The sequence below is a fragment of the Oncorhynchus clarkii genome, chromosome 20 (assembly GCF_045791955.1).
Source record: "Oncorhynchus clarkii lewisi isolate Uvic-CL-2024 chromosome 20, UVic_Ocla_1.0, whole genome shotgun sequence".
Lineage (NCBI taxonomy): Eukaryota > Metazoa > Chordata > Actinopteri > Salmoniformes > Salmonidae > Oncorhynchus > Oncorhynchus clarkii.
The window spans coordinates 64007112-64026397 of NC_092166.1; the positions used below are offsets into that span (position 1 = coordinate 64007112).

The 19286-nt window shown below is 42.3% G+C and overlaps 1 protein-coding gene across 4 annotated transcripts; it reads left to right on the forward strand.

Moving 5' to 3' along the window:
- The first annotated feature begins 650 nt into the window (after positions 1-650).
- LOC139376703 (transmembrane protein 184B-like) lies at positions 651-17901 on the forward strand. Of its 4 annotated transcripts, none has more exons than XM_071119566.1 (10): positions 686-1068; positions 1217-1265; positions 5496-5741; positions 9265-9430; positions 13664-13754; positions 13838-14005; positions 14220-14389; positions 14579-14779; positions 15255-15281; positions 15566-16032. In XM_071119566.1, exons 3-10 carry the CDS (start codon positions 5496-5498, stop codon positions 15793-15795), a joined length of 1299 nt encoding a protein of 432 aa, XP_070975667.1. In that variant the 5' UTR covers positions 686-1068; positions 1217-1265; the 3' UTR covers positions 15796-16032. The 4 variants fall into 4 exon arrangements, with proteins under 4 accessions (XP_070975670.1, XP_070975669.1, XP_070975667.1 ...); XM_071119567.1 differs by having other exon boundaries at positions 834-1068; positions 1190-1265; XM_071119569.1 differs by lacking the exon at positions 15255-15281 and having other exon boundaries at positions 651-1068; positions 1190-1265; positions 15566-17901.
- Positions 17902-19286: the final 1385 nt, after the last annotated feature.

Here is a 19286-nt window from a genome sequence, read left to right on the forward strand (position 1 = left end):
GTTGTCTTGTTGCATCTCAAACTCAACAGCACAGCATCACCACATATAGTGCATAAATACATAGATACATACAACGATGTAAATTACGTGCAATAATGCAACAAAAAACGACAGATGTGGATAAAGTTTACGGAATAGGCCTGCGCTAGTTCATACCGTTTTGTTTCATGGGAGGGGGGCTATATTTTATGAGTCAATAAAGATATGCACAACTTATAATATTGTCTGTTGTGTGTGTGTGTGTGGATAATTTATTTTAGAAGTCATTTTGATAGTTCTTAGATACATTTTCAATTCTTACCTTCGCTGTTAGGATGGAAAATAATGTAAAACTAAACTGACCTAGGATCAGCCCGTAAATGCGATTCGAGTCAAATTAGACATGCGCATTGCCACATATCACAGCCAGAAAGAAAGAAGCTAAACGAGAGATTTCGCTCGCCAAAATTGTCCAATATAAACCCAAAGCTTTTCTATGGGTTTATTCTGGACCTACAGTAAACGTGTCGTCTGCCTTCGAGCCTTTTGGACAACGACTCCCATTGTTAGGGTGGAGACATGAGCATCTCGTCATTATAAACTCCTCTCTGTCACGACTCTGTCCACTTCCTGGTGCTCGGTGTTCATTGGCTGTGATTGGTGGAAACAGCAGGCTACATATCATTCGAGAGAACCTACGGAGAGTACCGAACGGAGTTGATCGAATGTAGCTAATCCTAGAAGATAGGGTCTGTTACAAACGCCGAAGTAGGAAAAAGGAGAGAAAGGAATGACGGAGTTTATAGAGCAGGACAAAACTGATATTTTACCTGTATTGTTCATAACGGAATGAAGAAAGGACCAAGGCACACTAAAATGAAATTAAAACCTTAAATCCGTTTTTAAAAATCTCAGTTTAACTCTTGGTTAGAATTGAAAGATTTCCAATCGAGCAAGACTGGAAAATAAACATGGATGTCGAAGTAACGATCGCAGTTTTGTGGAATTAAATACATTTTTCTCTCATTTCTTGCTTTAAAACTGCACTCGCCGACTAAAGTTTGTTCAGAAACCATCAATTGATGAAAGGTAAAATGATTTTACTTGCTCGTTTGAATGTAAATAAATCAGATTAAAGTTATGCCTAAAATAACAATCGTTTCTAGTTGTCTACCCTATAAAATATAATTAGAATAAACGTATGTTTCAGTTTTTTTTCTCCAAATCCATTCTTCAGACAGACGTCATCTTGATTCAAGTTTACATATCGACAATCGACTGCAAAGGTGAGAGTGACGGTCTATATACAGTATGCGCCTGTTTACCACCCTGTCATTCATACATTCAGTGTCGAGTTCTGCTTACATTAGTGGCTACTATGTTTCTCTACTGCAAACAATGTTTTTCTGCCAGTTTGCTTGAATGGTTGCTGCTGTGTGCTGGTAATCACTCGATCTTCCTAATCTCATTTAATCGTTTTACCTTTAAAAAAATGTGTTTTACCTGACAAGTAATTGAAGTTAGTAGCATTTGTTATGGATTATGTATTGAAAGCGTTTAACCTTTTTTGATCGTTTTTAATATTATTAGCTTCCTCACAAACCCCAACACACACATATTCCAGTCATGTGTCTCTCTCCCTGTCTGTCCTACTGTCTGCCGTTGATGCATTCAACCCAGCCCTATTCTACATGTTAATTTGCTGATTCTCTGCAAACCAATACAAATGACCCCCATCACACACACACACAGAGAGAAACATGCACATTCATAGACATTCATGTGACTCAAGCTCCAACGCCCACACAGTCAGAGACACAAGTCACATAATCAATGTAATTGGATTCATTTAATTTCATAGGTGTAGTGAGACCCAGGATTACACCTGTGTTTGCATGCCTGTGTGTGTGGAAGCAACCTAATACTGCCTCAGTCTGTCATGCTGCTGTTAATATGACTTGCTATGCGGTTTGGCAGCCAAGCCATGATATGATAGGTCAGTTTAGACATGTCCTTTAACATACTGTCCACTGTTGCTGTCTCTGATTTTGCTTGAGAAAGGCTTTGAGTCACAGCGGGCTATTTTTAGTCTCACTGTGTGTGTTATTGTGTGTGGCCTTTGAAGTGGACAGTATTTCTTATTTTTGTTCTATGATAATGTCAATGACAGCAACAACTGGCATTGAGGTTATCGCGTGGCAGATACAAACATGCCAGCAGGATATCTGATACTAAATTCTGTTTGAAATAGGGATTCATAATGACTAAATAGAAATGTGTACAGATGCCATTTTTGGCTTTTCCTTGTGTTTGGTCCCTCTTCCATAGAAAAATACTGTAGTTAACCAAACCATACTACTCTATGCACAAGAACAACTTTTAAAAAATTCAGATTTTTTTACAAAAACACATTTACTTCAAGGACAGTGCAGATGCAAAGTTTGGTAACAGCGTGATAGTTTGCGCAGTTTGTGCCGCCATTCTGTTACCACACTTTGTGTCTGCACTGTTCTTCAAGTAAGTGTTTTTGGAGACAGAAATAAATCTGTGGAAATTATTCAAAGTAGGCCTTGTGTATAGAGTTGAATGGTTTGTTTACTTAGCAATCATTGACGTACAAAAAGCATCAGTCTCAGCAGCACTCTTTTATCGTGAAATTGCCCATACAATACATGCTTTCAGAACAACCTGTTTAACACAAAACTGTCAAAAGAAACTCAATTATTTTAGGCAGGAAGGAATGCCCTGTCTATCAGTAGCTGTGCATTGGTTTCCCTGGTGATTTTACCCATCACTATTCCAGCACAATTTCAACATAATCAAATCACCTCTGCTTAATCTAATATAGTGACAACTAAAAGATACACAAAAATGATTTAGTCTAATCAACGTAAGCTAAATACAGTTGAAGTCGGAAGTTTACATACACCTTAACCAAATACATTTAAACTCCGTTTATCACAATTCCTGACATTTAATCCAAGTAAAAATGCATTGTCTTAGGTCAGTTAGGATCACCACTTTATTTTAAGAATGTGAAATGTCCGAATAATTGATTTATTTCTGATTTTATTTATTTATTTTATTTATTTCATTCTCATTGGGTCAGAAGTTTACATACACTCAATTAGTATTTGGTAGCATTGCCTTTAAATTGTTTAACTTGGGTCAAATGTTTCAGGTAGCCTTCCACAAGCTTCCCGCAATAAGTTGGGTGAATTTTGTTTTGGCCCATTTCTCCTGCCCACACATTTTCTATAGGATTGGGGTCAGGGCTTTGTGATGGCCACTCCAATACCTTGACTTTATTGTCCTTAAGCCATTTTGCAACAACTTTGGAAGTATGCTTGGGGTCATTGTCCATTTGGAAGACGCATTTGCGACCAAGGTTTTACTTCCTGACTGATGTCTTGAGATGTTGCTTCAATATATCCACATACTTTTCTTTCCTCATGATGCCATCTATTTTGTGAAGTGCACCAGTCCCTCCTGCAGCATAGCACCCCCTCAACATGATGCTGCCACCCCTGTGCTTCATGGTTGGGATGATGTTCTTTGGCTTGCAAGCCTCCCCCTTCTTCCTTAAGCTGCTGTTCTGTGATTGATTTGCATTTTCGTACAGAAATACATGAATCTCTAGGAGACAGAACGCGTCTCCTTCCTGAGCGGTGGAACGGCTGCGTGGTCCCATGGTGTTTATACTTGTGTATTATTGTTTGTACAGATGAACGTGGTACCTTCAGGCGTTTGGAAATTGCTCCCAAGGATGAACCAGACTTGTGGAGGTCTACAATTCTTTGTTCTGAGGTCTTTGCTGATTTCTTTTGATTTTCCCATGATGTCAAGCAAAGTGGCACTGAGTTTGAAGGTGGGCCTTGAAATACATCCACAGGTACACCTCCAATTGACTCAGATGATGTCAGTTAGCCTATCAGAAGCTTCTAAAGCCATTACATTTTCTGGAATTTCTGGAAGCTGTTTAAAAGCACAGTCAACTTAGTGTATGTAAACTTCTGACCCACTGGAATTGTGATACTGTGAATTATAAGTGAAATAATCTGTCTGTAAACAATTGTTGGAAAAATTACTTGTGTCACGCACAAAGTAGATGTCCTAACCGACTTGCCAAAACTATAGTTTGTCAACAAAAAAATGTGTGGAGTGGTTAAAAAACTAGTTTTAATGACTAAGTGTATGTAAACTTCCGACTTCAATTTACGTGGTTGTCCATGGTTCTGATTTCTCTCTCTCTCTCTCTGTGTGTGTGTGTGCGTGTGTGCGCGTGCGTGTTCATGCAAGTAGAAAAACATGTTGACTCACCATACTTGTAGAGAAATGCCAATGCCATCCTCTCTTTCATGTTGACGAAATGGTTTATCACTGTCATATAGTATACACTGTATGACAGTGTTGTCCTAGGCTACCTGGCTAAAATGCTTGCAAGCTAGCTTAACTTGCATTCATGGGCAACGTTAGCTAGTTAACATTAGCCTTCATCATTTATCTACATATTGAACTTCCATCCTCTCAGGCCAGGGGCACAACAATGTATGACATAGTTGGATCAGAATTGCCATTATAGTCATTGGTCAGTACGGAGAATTAAGTAAAACCCCAAGTCCAAATTCCTATCTCCATCCATGGCTAATTTAGGAAAGGGACAATTTTAGCTAGCTGGCTAGCTTGCTGCCAGAGGACAACAACACAATGAGATGCAACCATTACATTTTTCTATCAATGATGTATGCTCCTAATGGAATTTGATAGGAGTGATGCCAAATCCAAGCTGGCTTCCCTTGACACTTTTTTTTTTTTTTTTTTTGTGCACCAGGACCATTCACAGTTGAGCTCGCTCAGTTTAGCTCAACGCTGATTGGCAAAAAATGTTCTACTTTTTTTGTCAAGGGAGGTCAGATGCTTGCTGGCTTCCCTTGCTTTTAATGGTACAGGCGGCAACAACGTCATACTCGTTAGGACCAGACCGCATCAGATAGATGGCCTACACGTAGAGAGACAGAGGAGCACTGTTTCACTTGCTCGGATGCTTTGTCCTGTGAGAAACATTCAGCCTCTTGCAAATTGAAGGAAAATTATTAAACAGAGAGACAAAATAATGTATTCTTTATTTTCTTTTGGGGGGTCAATATTTTTGGGAAGCCTGGCTTTCCTTGGCATCCATGAACACATGCCACTGCTGTCTATACAGTTAGTAGCCTAGGAGAGAGAAACATTGGTTTGACTATCAGAGATTATACAGTTATCTCCCACTCTGGAATCTATTGATTCCCTCACTCCATTCAGTAAACAGTACAACACACCTGACTCATTGTCTCTGCTCTTCCTTTATCAGATGCTCTCATCAACATAAATTACATTATCGATAGCTGTGGTTGATGGTTACAGTATCTCCAATAATGCTCTGGAAAGTATCAGACTGAATGTCTGCACTGTTTTATGCACGGTATCATTAATGTGGACATAAAGGATATGTTTTCTCTCTGTACCCTTTTCTCCAGATGAGTCGTCTGTGGAGGCGTGACGTGCCCCTGTCTGAACGACTAGGTGTTGGTGTTGGAGAGGAATACCCCCTGGGTGGGGCCCCTGGTCCCCCTCCCACCATGGACTCCCCGGGCCCCAACATCTCCTGGTTCCCAGAGACCCCCCTGCTGACCCTGGACCAGCCCACCTTCCTGATGACCCCCGCCGCCCAGGCAGTGTCGGGCTTCTTCGTCTGGACTGCCCTGCTCTTCACCTGTCACCAGGTAATAAAATACACATTACACACGCACACACAGATGCACACTTCCCCACATCTCAAAACACACTCATTCCACTAAAACTGAACACCATTTAGAGTTTCTATTGAATCTCCAAATGGTATGCCCAGGCTCGGGGGTCTAGGTGTTGTCTTCCCCTGTAGGCCCTACAGTGTGAGGAGCTTATTTAACCAGAGGTTCCACCTGGGGTGATTCTGGAGGAATAGATGCATCTGCTCAGTGCTCAGTCAGAGAGCATAGGTTGCCTAGCAACAACACACAATCCCTGTTTGTTTAACTGAAAAACCCAACACACAACTACACCCACCTTATGCAAGGTAATCCCTGTCCTACTGTCTGAAATGAGAATGTCTGGTGGCTTCTTTGTTTGGGTAGAGAAAAGGGGGCTAAACTGAAAAGATGCCAAGGATGGTGTGTAGACCATATAATTAGAAATTTGAATGCTAGAATGAACATGAACCTTTTTATGGCGGTCCAAAGATCAGCCATGTTGGTCAGGGAGTTGGCCAACCATGGTCTGCCAGTGCTGTGATAACATATTGTGTAAAACAATGAATGCGAAGAATTTAGCTGCACTATATGTCAGCTAGCCAGACCGTTTTAGAGGAATGATTCCATATATTTTTTTAATGAACTGCCAATATGCCAACATTCCATTCAAACAATCCTGTCAATCCACAGCCAAAGCCTGGCTCAAAAAAGTATTGACATTGTATCATACACTGCTCAAAAAAATAAAGGGAACACTAAAATAACACATCCTAGATCTGAATGAATGAAATGTTCTTATTAAATACTTTTTTCTTTACATAGTTGAATGTGCTGACAACAAAATCACACAAAAATGATCAATAGTGTGTGTGTGGCCTCCACGTGCCTGTATGACCTCCCTATAACGCTTGGGCATGCTCCTGATGAGGTGGCGGATGGTCTCCTGAGGGATCTCTTCCCAGACCTGGACTAAAGCACCCGCCAACTCCTGGACAGTCTGTGGTGCAATGTGGCGTTGGTAGATGGAGCGAGACATGATGTCCCAGATGTGCTCAATTGGATTCAGCTCTGGGGAACGGGCGGGCCAGTCCATAGCATCAATTTCTTCCTCTTGCAGGAACTGCTGACACACTCCAGCCACATGAGGTCTAGCATTGTCTTGCATTAGGAGGAACCCAGGGCCAACCGCACCAGCATATGGTCTCACAAGGGGTCTGAGGATCTCATCTCGGTACCTAATGGCCGTCAGGCTATCTCTGGCGAGCACATGTGCGGCCCCCCAAAGAAATGCCACCCCACACCATGACTGACCCACCGACAAAACGGTCATGCTGGAGGATGTTGCAGGCAGCAGAACGTTCTCCACAGCGTCTCCAGACTCTGTCACATCTGTCATGTGCTCCGTGTGAACCTGCTTTCATCTGTGAAGAGCACAGGGCGCCAGTGGCGAATTTGCCAATCTTGGTGTTCTCTGGCAAATGCCAAATGTCCTGCACGGTGTTGGGCTGTAAGCACAACCCCCACCTGTGGACGTCGGGCCCTCATACCACCCTCATGGAGTCTGTTTCTGACCGTTTGAGCAGACACATGCACATTTGTGGCCTGCTGGAGGTCATTTTGCAGGGCTCTGGCAGTGCTCCTCCTTGCACAAAGGCAGAGGTAGCGGTCCTGCTGCTGGGTTGTTGCCCTCTTACGGCCTCCTCCACGTCTCCTGATGTACTGGCCTGTCTCCTGGTAGCGCCTCCATGCTCTGGACACTACGCTGACAGACACAGCAAACCTTCTTGCCACAGCTCGCATTGATGTGCCATCCTGGATGAGCTGCATTACCTGAGCCACTTGTGTGGGTTGTAGACTCCGTCTCATGCTACCACTAGAGTGAAAGCACCGCCAGCATTCAAAAGTGACCAAAACATCAGCCAGGAAGCATAGGAACTGAGAAGTGGTCTGTGGTCACCACCTGCAGAACCACTCCTTTATTGGGGGTGTCTTGCTAATTGCCTGTGTAACAGTATAACTTTAGACCGTCCCCTCGCCCATACCCGGGCGCGAACCAGGTACCCTCTGCACACATCAACAACAGTCACCCACCAAGCATCGTTACCCATCGCTCCACAAAAGCCGCGGCCCTTGCAGAGCAAGGGGAACCACTACTTCAAGGTCTCAGAGCAAGTGACGTCACCGATTGAAACACTATTTAACTAAGCTAGCGTTTCACATCCGTTACACTTATAATTTCCACCTGTTGTCTATTCCATTTGCACAACAGCATGTGAAATTTATTGACAATCAGTGTTGCTTCCTAAGTGGACAGTTTGATTTCACAGAAGTGTGATTGACTTGGAGTTACATTGTGTTGTTCAAGTGTTCCCTTTATTTTTCTGAGCAGTGTATAATAGCACTCACAGCTTTCCAAGAAAACAACATTTGAGACATTTATGGTCTGTTTACATATATTTTAGAGGCTACTTATACAGAAAATATGTATAAAACCTTTATTTATAATTTTACACTTATTGTACAAAACATTAGGGACACCTTCCTAATATTGAGTTGCACTCCCTTTTGCCCTCAGAACAGCCTCCATTAGTCGGGGCATGGACTCTACAAGGTGTTGGAAGCGTTCCACAGGGGAGCTGGCCCATGTTGACTCCAATGCTTCCCACAGTTGTCAAGTTGGCTGGATGTCCTTTGGGTGGTGGACCATTCTTGATACACACGGGAAACTGTTGAGCGTGAAAAACCCAGCAGCGTTGCAGTTCTTGACGCACTCAAACCGGTGCGCCTGGCAACTACTGCCATAATCCGTTCAGAGGCACTTAAATGTTGTCTTATCCATTCACCCTCCTGAATGGCACACATACACAATCCATGTCTCGATTGTCTTAAGGCTTAAAACGCCTTCTTTAACCTGTCTCCTCCCCTTCATCTAGACTGTGGATTTAACAAGTGACATTCATAAGGGATCATAGCTTTCACCTGGATTCACCTGTGTCATGGAAAGAGCAGGTGTTTCTAGTGTTTTCTACACTCAGTGTATGATAATATTTTAGGTTGAATATAATTCCATTACACATTTTCAGATGCATCACACACTTTAGTTTTCCTGCACAAGTAAAAGCAGGAAAAGCATGACCTATGCCACTACTGTCATTCATGCCAATTAGACTCATTTTGAATTTCTCCCTGACCAAGATGGCTGCCATTTTGCCCCATTTTGGAACGTTGGAGGGTTTATGACCTAGTCCCTCTAATTGAATAGGATCTCTGTGGTGTAGGCATCACTGTGTTCTTCTGTGAATTCCCACTGCTCTCACTCCCATTTCTGTCTCCCTCAGAGGCAGGATGTTAATTAGTAACAGGTTTAGAAAGTATGCAATGCTGCTTTTGTGTCTTGTAAAATGAGACAATAGAAATTGATGTAAACATTAAACTCTCCCCCTCTACTTGTTTCTCTCTCTCATTTATATGTATAATCTCCTTTCCATCCATCTTTGCTTCTCTCTTGCCCTCTCAGATCTACATGCACCTGCGGTACTACAGTTCTCCTAATGAGCAAAGGCACATCGTGCGGATTCTCTTCATCGTGCCCATCTATGCTTTTGACTCCTGGCTCAGCCTCCTCTTCTTCACTAACGAGGAGTACTATGTCTACTTTGACACCGTCCGGGACTGCTACGAGGGTAAGAGACTACACATGAGTTGAACAGAAATGAATGGCTTTACCATGCCGATCAGCTTTGTTGTGATACTTCCTCACCCAGTGAGCCAAACTGGTTGAAAAGATGTCTTTTCAATCAGTTTTGCTCCCTGGGCAGGCTGTCTTTTGTCTCCAATGTCCACACATGTGGCTGTTTATCTAATCCACAAGGGTGTGTGTGTGTGTGTGTGTGTGTGCGTGCGTGTTGTTTACCAGTGTGTGGGAGTCATGGTGCGGCCCCATGGACAGATGGCTAACTGCTGATCTGCCTCTGTGCTGCCTCTTGTTGTTCTGGGGCCTGCCCAGATTTCTGGGTAGGAAGAACATGTTGCATAGCAACCGTGTTCACTGCACAAGGCAGCCCTAATGATGAGGTCTCACCCAAACATGCTGGTACACACACAGAGAACAGAAGACAGAGTCAGCTGTTTATCTGATATGGCTTATGCAATATTCATAGTCACAAGGGATACAATGGTGAATATCACACATTTAATAAAGACCTAATGTACTTGTAAAATACCTTTTAACTTCTAGATACTGGTACTCTGTTATCTATGAAGTTGGTCTGGCAGTCTGTGTGGGCTAGTCTGGTCTAGTGTGTGTGATGTGGTGTCACCCCAGGTCGGTTCTGTTCCTTAATGTCTATGGTTCTGTCTGTCTGTGAATGTGTTAGTAGAGCTGTGCTGCAGAGACAAACAGAGAGTGAGGGTGATGATGAGAGTGAGAAAGCGGGTGAGAGATAGGGTGCGAGTGATGGAGAGAGATGACAGAATAGCTGATGCCAGTGCTTCTGCTGCAGAGAAGAAGGTGTGTTTGGCAAATGGGATCTCACAGCAGCTCTGTTCCCCTGGGTGGCTAAATATAGAGCTGTACACTGTAACACACACTCCCACACATTCTCATGCAAGTACCATCACTCACTACACAGTCACACACACCCTCACTTAACGTTACAAGTCACCAACATCCACTCTGGCGCATACCCTCCCATATGTTATACACCAACACACTCGCTTACTGGTTCAATACACACACGACACACACTCTCACAGAACTGCTGAGCAGGAAATGAGAACTTTAGAATGCCCCTTCAGGGGTTAATAGAGAGTATAATAGTGTATTGTGTATTAGTCATACAGTGAGTGCCTCAGGGTTGGACCTTTCCTCATCTCAGTCATACTAGTCACATTGATGCAATACAGACAGACACATACAGTAGCAGTCAAACGTCTGGACACACCTACTCATTCCAGGGTGTTTCTTTATTTTTACTATATTCGACATTGTAGAATAATAGTGGAGACAACAAAACCATGATATAACATGTATGAAATCAAAGTTTTAAACAAATCAAAATATATTTTATATTTGAGATTCCTCGAAGTAGCCACCCTTTGCCTTGATGACAGCTTTGCACTCTCTTGGCATTCTCTCAACCAGCTTCATGAGGTAGTCAATTGGAATGCATTTCGATTAACAGGTGTGCCTTGTTAAAAGTTAATTTATGGAATTTCTTTCCATCTTAAATCATTTCCGCCAATCAGTTGTGTTGTGACAAGGTAGAGGTGGTATACAGAAGATAGCCCTATTTGAAGATGGTCTCTTAGCAAATAGGGCTAAGTCCATTATGGCAAGAAAAGCTAAAATAAGCAAAGAGAAATGACGGTCCATCATTACTTTAAGACATGAAGGTCAGACAATACGGATCATTTCAAGAACTTTGAAAGTTTCTTCAAGTGCAGTCTCAAAAACCATCAAGCGCTATGATGAAACTGTCTCTCATGAAGACAGCCACAGGAAAGGAAGACCCAGAGTTACCTCTGCTGCAGAGGATAAGTTAATTTAGAGTTACCAGCCTCAGAAATTGTGGCCCAAATAAATGCTTCAGAGTTCAAGTAACAGACACATCTCAACATCAACTGTTCAGAGGAGACTGCTTGAATCAGGCCTTCATGGTCATATTGCTGCAAAGAAACCACTACTAAAGGACCGCAATAAGAAGAAGAGACTTGCTTAGCAATGGACATTAGACTGGTAGAAATATGTCCTTTGGTCTGATGAGTCCAAATGAGAGATGTTTTGTTTCCAACTGCCATGTCTTTGTGAGACGCAGAGTAGGTGAACGGATGATCTCTGCATTTGTGGTTCCCAGAGTGAAGCATGGAGGAGGTGGTGTGGGGGTGCTTTGCTGGTGACACTGTCTGTGATTTATTTAGAATTCAAGGCACACTTAACCAGCATGGCTACCACAGCATTCTGTAGCGATATGCCATCCCATCTGGTTTGGGCTTAGTGGGACATCCTTTTTTTTTCAACAGGACAATGACCCAACACACCTCCAGGCTGTGTAAGGGCTATTTGACCAAGAAGGAGAGTGATGGAGTGCTGCATCAGATGACCTGGCCTCCACAATCACCCGACCTCAACCCAATTGAGATGGTTTGGGATGAGTTTGACCGCAGAGTGAAGGAAAAGCAGCCAACAAGTGCTCAGCACATGTGGGAACTCCTTCAAGGCTGTTGGGAAAGCATTCCAGGTGACGCTGGTTGAGAGAATACCAAGAGTGTGCAAAGCTGTCATCAAGGCAAAGGGTGGCTACTTTGAAGAATCTCAAATATGAAATATATCTTGATTTGTTTAACACTTTTTTTTTTGGTTACTACATGATTCCATAGGTGTTATTTTATAGTTTTGATGTCATCACTATTATTCTACAATGTAGAAAAAAGTACAAATAAAGAAAAACCCTGGAATAATGAGTTGGTGTGTCCAAACCTTTGCCTGGTACTGTAGGCCAAAGACATGCAATTGTATGCATACTGTAGGATGTCTGTCAAAGGTGAGAATAAAGCACATCCATATGTGTTTACTTTTATTGTTGTTCCTTAAGTATAAAGCGAGTTGGTGTGGGGGGTGTGCGTGCATGCGAATACACTGTGTGACTATACAGTTTTATAGAGCCCCTGGTGTAGTGAGAGTTGGTAATCCCTTCCTGCTTTATTGACCTGACACAGCCCATCAGTCACACTGCAGACACACACACACACACTGCGTAGAACAGAACGTGCACATCCGGAACACAGACTGCAAAGTCACTGCCACCTGCTCCAGTATGACTGGTCTAAAGACATGACATTTATCACTCCCCAAGGAGGGCAGACACTGCTTCTCAGTCACTGGTTATATCATATGGATGGGTCAATGCCATTTCTAGTAGTGCTGGCAGGCCACTCAGATGATTTATAGCTCAGTGGGTCTGTGCAGTATGCACAGAGATCCTATAATCTTTAGTATCTTGATTATACTGAACAAAAATATAAACGCAACATGTAAAGTGTTGGTCCCATTTTTCATGAGCTGAAATAAAAGATCCCAGAAATTTCCCATACGCACAAAAAGCTTATTTCTCTCAAATTTTGAGGACCAATGTGTTTACATCCCTGTTAGTGAGCAACTTTCCTTTTCCATGACAATCCATCCACCTGACAGGTGTGGCATATCAAGAAGCTGATTAAACAGCATGATTATTACACAGGTGCTGGGGACAATAAAAGGCCACTTTAAAAAATGTGCAGTTGTCACACAACACAATGCCACAGATGTCTCAAGTTTTGAGGGAGCGTGCAATTGGCGTGCTGACTGTAGGAATGTCCACCAGGGCTGTTGCCAGAAAATGTAATGTTCATTTCTCTACCATAAGCCACGTCCAACTGGCCTCACGCCCCTGCACAGTCATGTGAAATCCATAGATTAGGGCCTAATGAATTCATTTTAATTGACTGATTTCCTTATATGATCTGTAACTCAGTCAAATTGTTGAAATTGTTGCATGTTGTGTTTTTATAATTTTTTGTTTAGTGTAATTCTATGAGTGTGTGGTCTGGTCTGATCAACCAGTTAGAACAACACATCTCCTGTGGGCAGGAAGTAGAGGCCTCCCTTGGATCTGTGACATAACTCAGCACAGGAAGTCAACAAGTGGCTGGGTGGTCTGGTGTTTGTTGCCTTTTTTCCCATTGCCTTTGATATGACAGTCATTGGCTTATCTTGTCTCTTGGGGTAATGGAAGAGTGCTGGGTTTTAGATCTTTTTCCATGTCCATATTAGGTGGTTAATATACTGTACACAATATTTAGATGTAAAACATATGTCTGAGGAGTTGACTTCTTAAACGGTCCTTTATTGACTGTGTGTGTGTGTCTCTCCTGTGCAGCGTTTGTCATCTATAACTTCCTGAGCCTGTGTTATGAGTACCTGGGAGGAGAAAGCGCCATCATGGCTGAGATCAGAGGAAAACCTATCGAGTGAGTCTCTTCTTCCTCTCTGTTTGTGTGTGTGTGTGTGTGTGTTCAACATGTATTTAACGAGCGTTTTCCTGCGTCCCCAGGTCCAGTTGTATGTATGGTACGTGCTGTCTCTGGGGGAGGAGTTACTCCATTGGGTTCCTGCGGTTCTGTAAGCAGGCCACACTACAGTTCTGTGTGATCAAACCCCTCATGGCCGTGGTCACAGTCATCCTGCAGGCCTTTGGAAAGTACCGTGATGGAGACTTCAAGTAAGCCACTGCTTCTTGTTATGCAATCGTTGAATATCTCATACACATTTTTTTAATAAGATGTATACATCTATTTTTTTATTAAAAGACTTTGATTACCAAAAATATGCAGTGCTTCTGTGTAGATGGTTGCAAATCCAGTGATACAGATTTGTCCTAATCTTGGTTTACTCTCAAATCTAATCAACAGTCTTGTCCCTGTCTGTCCTCCTAGTGTGAACAGTGGGTACTTGTATGTGTCCATCGTCTACAACATCTCAGTCAGCCTGTCTCTCTACGCCCTCTTCCTCTTCTATTTCTCCACCCGGGATCTGCTCAGCCCCTACAGACCCTTGCTCAAATTCTTCATGGTCAAATCTGTCATATTCCTCTCTTTCTGGCAGGGTGAGAAGCACAAATAAACACACACACACACACACACTAAAACATCTAAATACAGATATACATTTTTAGGTCATTGAAGCACTGTAGGCAATTTGAATATGAGTAATGTCATATCATATTACATGCCAAGTCAATATCATTATACTATAGTACTGTAGTCATTCTCCACATATGTTTATTTACCATCAGGCATGTTGCTGGCCATCCTAGAGAAGTGTGGGGCCATCCCCAAAATCAACTCACCCGAGGTGTCAGTGGGAGAGGGAACGGTTGCCGCCGGTTACCAGAACTTCATCGTCTGCATCGAGATGTTCTTTGCCTCCCTGGCCCTGCGCCATGCCTTCACATACAAGGTCTACATGGACAAGAGGCTGGACTCTCTCTCTCAGGGTAAGGAGACTGAGCTTTAGCTGTATTATATACTGTGGTGACAAATTAATACAAATATTTAATTGAACCTTTATTTAACTGGACCTACTCGACATTGGTCCAGCTCATGGTACTCATATGGTATAGTATCTTTGCAGAACTTCTGTAGATAATATGATCACGTCTTCTCTTTTCACTGACTCGCACTCCCTTTCCCTCTATTCCCTTGTCAACATACATTTCCCACTTTGTCCTCCTCCTCGCCGTACCCCTGTACTTCCTATGTTGTGGCACTTTTTCAAATCTTTGTTTCCTTTATCTCCTCCCATTCATCTTTGGTTTTGGAATACCTCCTTTTCTTCGTTCTTTTAAAAAACTCCCTCCTTGGTTCATTGGTCATCCCTCTTCGTATTCTCTGGGTCATTTTGTCTGTCTTATTCGTCCTTCCATATCCTTGTCCCTTTGTCTTCCTCTTTCCCCATGCTGCGTTATCAAGGCCCAGTTCCTATATATGGAGAGTATGGTAGGTCTACCACTGATTGTTTCTTCACCATCTTTATGGTTCTTTCTACTTTTTACAATCCTATGTTCAATGTTGTGCTCCTTTTGTCTTACTTTGAAGGAAATGTTGCTTTCTGTGAAATCAGTGGTTGTTATTTTTGCTGTTTTTACATTCAATGTAGCAAGCTTACAAAAGTGATTTTCTACTGTTTAGGTTTCACATTATTCACAATTACTACACAACTCTTACTTTACCTTTTTCAAATATTTTATATATTGTCCTTTCCTCCACACCCCTTCTCCCAGGTCGCTGTGCCCCCATGAAGAGCATCTCCAGCAGCCTGAAGGAGACAATGAACCCTGGAGACATGGTCCAAGATGCTATCCATAACTTCTCCCCGGCCTACCAGCAGTACACCCAGCAGTCCACCCTGGAACAGGGTCACTCTGCCCCGCCTGTGTCCCGCACACACAGCACCATCAGCACCCGCGACAATGAGAAGACTCTGCTGCTCAGCTCGGACGATGAGTTCTAAGTTAAAACACACCAATCCCAGCCAATCACCTCTTTACTGACTGTTGCGGTAAGGTACTACCCCCTGGTCTTCCTCATGTAGTACATGTCTTATGGAGGATTGGCAGGGGATGTAAGGTGTGTTAGGGGTTGGTACGTCAATACAGGACCATGTGACTTAGCCTGGTCCATTTTAATATGCTCTACTACACACATACTATTTGCACAAAATCAGGACTATACAGGAACTATTGATAGAGCACACACTTAGTGGGAACATGCTGAGGTACATTTTGGTTGAAACCATTGTCTAGAAAAAAAACTTATAGGAATTTGAGGATTTTCTGAGACAGAATTGTACACTTATTAGAGATTTTATTTGGGGTTTGGATAAAATGGATTGTATGGTTAAAAAATGTGTGTGCTTATTAGCTAACATCCCCTGAAGAAGACAGCCCATACCAGATTGATATTAGAGTACTCTAGCTATGTGTGGCATTTGATTTGGCTTATTGGTTTTTAGTTTTAAGACCAGGCCATTCTCAGAGCTCTGTGGTGGCCATGTTTACAGTGGGTTTTAAATGGACGGTGTGAGGGCAGAAGCAGCTCTGTGGACTGGAGAATGGTGGTGTTGTCATTGATTCACTAGGGACATGGGATGGATGGGGGATGTGAGGGGAGGGCAGGGATAGTGATTGGTTGGACAGCACTTGATCAGATTACAGATGAAGAGAGACCTGCTCCAGTGTGTAGCAGACAGGCAGGGTGAGGGCAATCGAGCAGCGTGGTAGTCTGGATTATACTGTTGTAATTGGGGCATTATTCGTATGGTGAGGATTAGGCCATGCTCTAATCCAGCAAGGCTCATTCTGCCAACCGACCTCTCCTGGCCTCTAATGTATGTTAGGAAAAACGCCTTTAGTGATATCTGTGCGATCAGAGTACGTATACACCGCAGGAATATAGGTAAATGCTATTTTTAAATACTTACAATTCCAGTTAGACAATCTCAGGCAAAAAAAAGTGTAACTGGATGCAAAAAAACAACAACAAAAGTTTCAGCTTTGTAATGAAGTGTGGGTCAATTTTAGACTGACTTTTAGTGTCGTATAGACGTTTCCATTACACAGAAGTGGACGTTAAGTACTTACAGAGAAAAGGTATTGCGTTATACATAGTTTAGCTTTGAGGTTATTGTAGTGAGTCATACGGACAGGCTGCCATTATACAGTAAAGTCATAGTGAGTCACTGCTGCTCTATGCTCAGTCCTGCCACCAGAGAGCAGCAAGGAGTCTATTATATTTGGTCAATTTATAGACACACACACCCTTATCTATCAAACACAGACCGATCATGGTCACACATTATGTTTGTAGCCTACACATTCTGTCTGCTAGAGAATGGAATGCTTTATCTTAGTGGAGTCCCAGCCTCAGTCTATGCTGACCCCTCCCTCAACGTATACTGTGTGTGAGACAGCTAGGCCCTATACATGTAGGCAAGACATTGTCCAGAGAGGCTAGTAACTATTCGGGGTGTCAATATTTCCCATTAAAGTATAGTCAGAATGTCTGCGTTATTTATATTGTTGAGGCCGTGTTATGGAACCACACTTATTATGGTTTGTCTACTGTAGCATTCTGTTGAATCCTTTGCCATGTTGAATAAATTATGAGGGTTTGGCCTCATCCCCAAACATTTCCAGTTTCTGGTACAAAGAGAAAGTCACCACAAGACCATTTCATTCTCCAGTTCTTCTTTTTCTGATATCTTCTCTCTCTGCGCTCTCTTTATCTAGGCCTAGGGTGTATTTTGAGATGTATAAGACTATTATTGCTAGACAGAAGATGATGTACATACAGTTTGAAAGGATATAATATTTAGTGATGTTGATGTAATAATGACAATGATGTAAAACTCTGATTAAAAAGGCTTAGTTTTGTACTGTCGCTCCATAAACCATTTAGAACATGTTTTTGATGACTGCTTTCTTTTGTCTAGTTCTTTTGTATTTTGTCAAAGCTGCTGATATGCTCCTATTTTTAGTCTAAATGAAATTCAGACAAAATAAAGATATTTAGTCTTGTCATATTATTCTATTTCATATTAAACGTAGGCTTTTTAGAACCTGGTTGTCTTTTAGATGTCATGATTATCTTTAAATATAGCTCCAAATCACACGTGTGAAAGGGTAGGATACCTCTCATGGGAAGATTTACTCATGTCTGCAAAGTTTTGCATGTTTGCTATTCTTCTCTTTTTTGCAAGTACATTTTACATAAAAGTTTACTGTACAGTACATATTGCTTATTTTAACCTCCCCTACTCATCAGTATTTCTAGTTCCCTAAAGAAAAAACCTATCCCTGCTAATGTACACACACACTTCTCCTTTCTGCTTCCCTCTCATACATTGTAGCCTGACAGTTCGGAAGAACTGGCCAAAACAGCGTGATCAAAAACTACAGTGCATTCGGAAAGTATTCAGACCCCTTGGCCTTTTCCACATTTTGTTACGTTACAACCTTAATCTAAAATGAATTAAATTGATGTCCTCATCAATCGGCACGCAATACCCCATAATGACAAAGCAAAAACAGGTTTTTAGGAATGTTTGTTAATTTATTTCAAATATTACATTTACATAAGTATTCAGACCCTTTAATCAGTACTTTGTTGAAGCACCTTTGGCAGCGATTACAGCCTCTAGTCTTCTTGGGTATGACGCTACAAGCTTGGCACCTGTATTTGGGGAGTTTCTCCCATTCTTCTCTGGAGATCTTCTGAGACTCTGTCAGGCTGGATAGGGAGCGTCGCTGCACAGCTATTTTGAGGTCTCTCCAGAGATGTTCTATCGGGCTCTGGCTGGGCCAATCGAAGACATTCAGAGACTTGTCACGAAGCCACTTCTGCGTTGTCTTGGCTGTGTGCTTAGGGCCGTTGTTCTGTTGGAAGGTGAACCTTCGCCCCAGTCTGAGGTCCTGAGCACTCTGGAGCAGGTTTTTATCAAGAATCTCTCTGTACTTAGTCCCTGATGCTGAAAAACAGCCCAATAGCATGATGCTACCACCACCATGCTTCACCTAAAATGGCGTAGCAGTGCAGATCTTTGTCGTTCTCCCGTGTACATTTTTTTTCCCTGTCTTTCTTTGTGAAATATATCTATTTTTCCATGTTTTAAATTAAATATACCTTCCGGCCACCTGCCTCACCCAATGTGATACACCATATGCGCACACTGTATATAGACTTTTTCTATTGTGTTATTGACTGTACGTTTGTTTATTCCATGTGTAACTCTGTGTTGTTTGTGTAGCACTGCTTTGCTTGATCTTGGCCAGGTCGCAGTTGTAAATGAGAACTTGTTCTCAACTGGCCTACCTGGTTAAATAAAGGTGAATTTAAAAAAAAATATTGATGGTGCCAGGTTTCCTCCAGACATGACGCTTGGAATTCAGGCCAGTTAAATCTTGGTTTCATCAGACCAGATAATCCTGTTTCTCATGGTCAGAG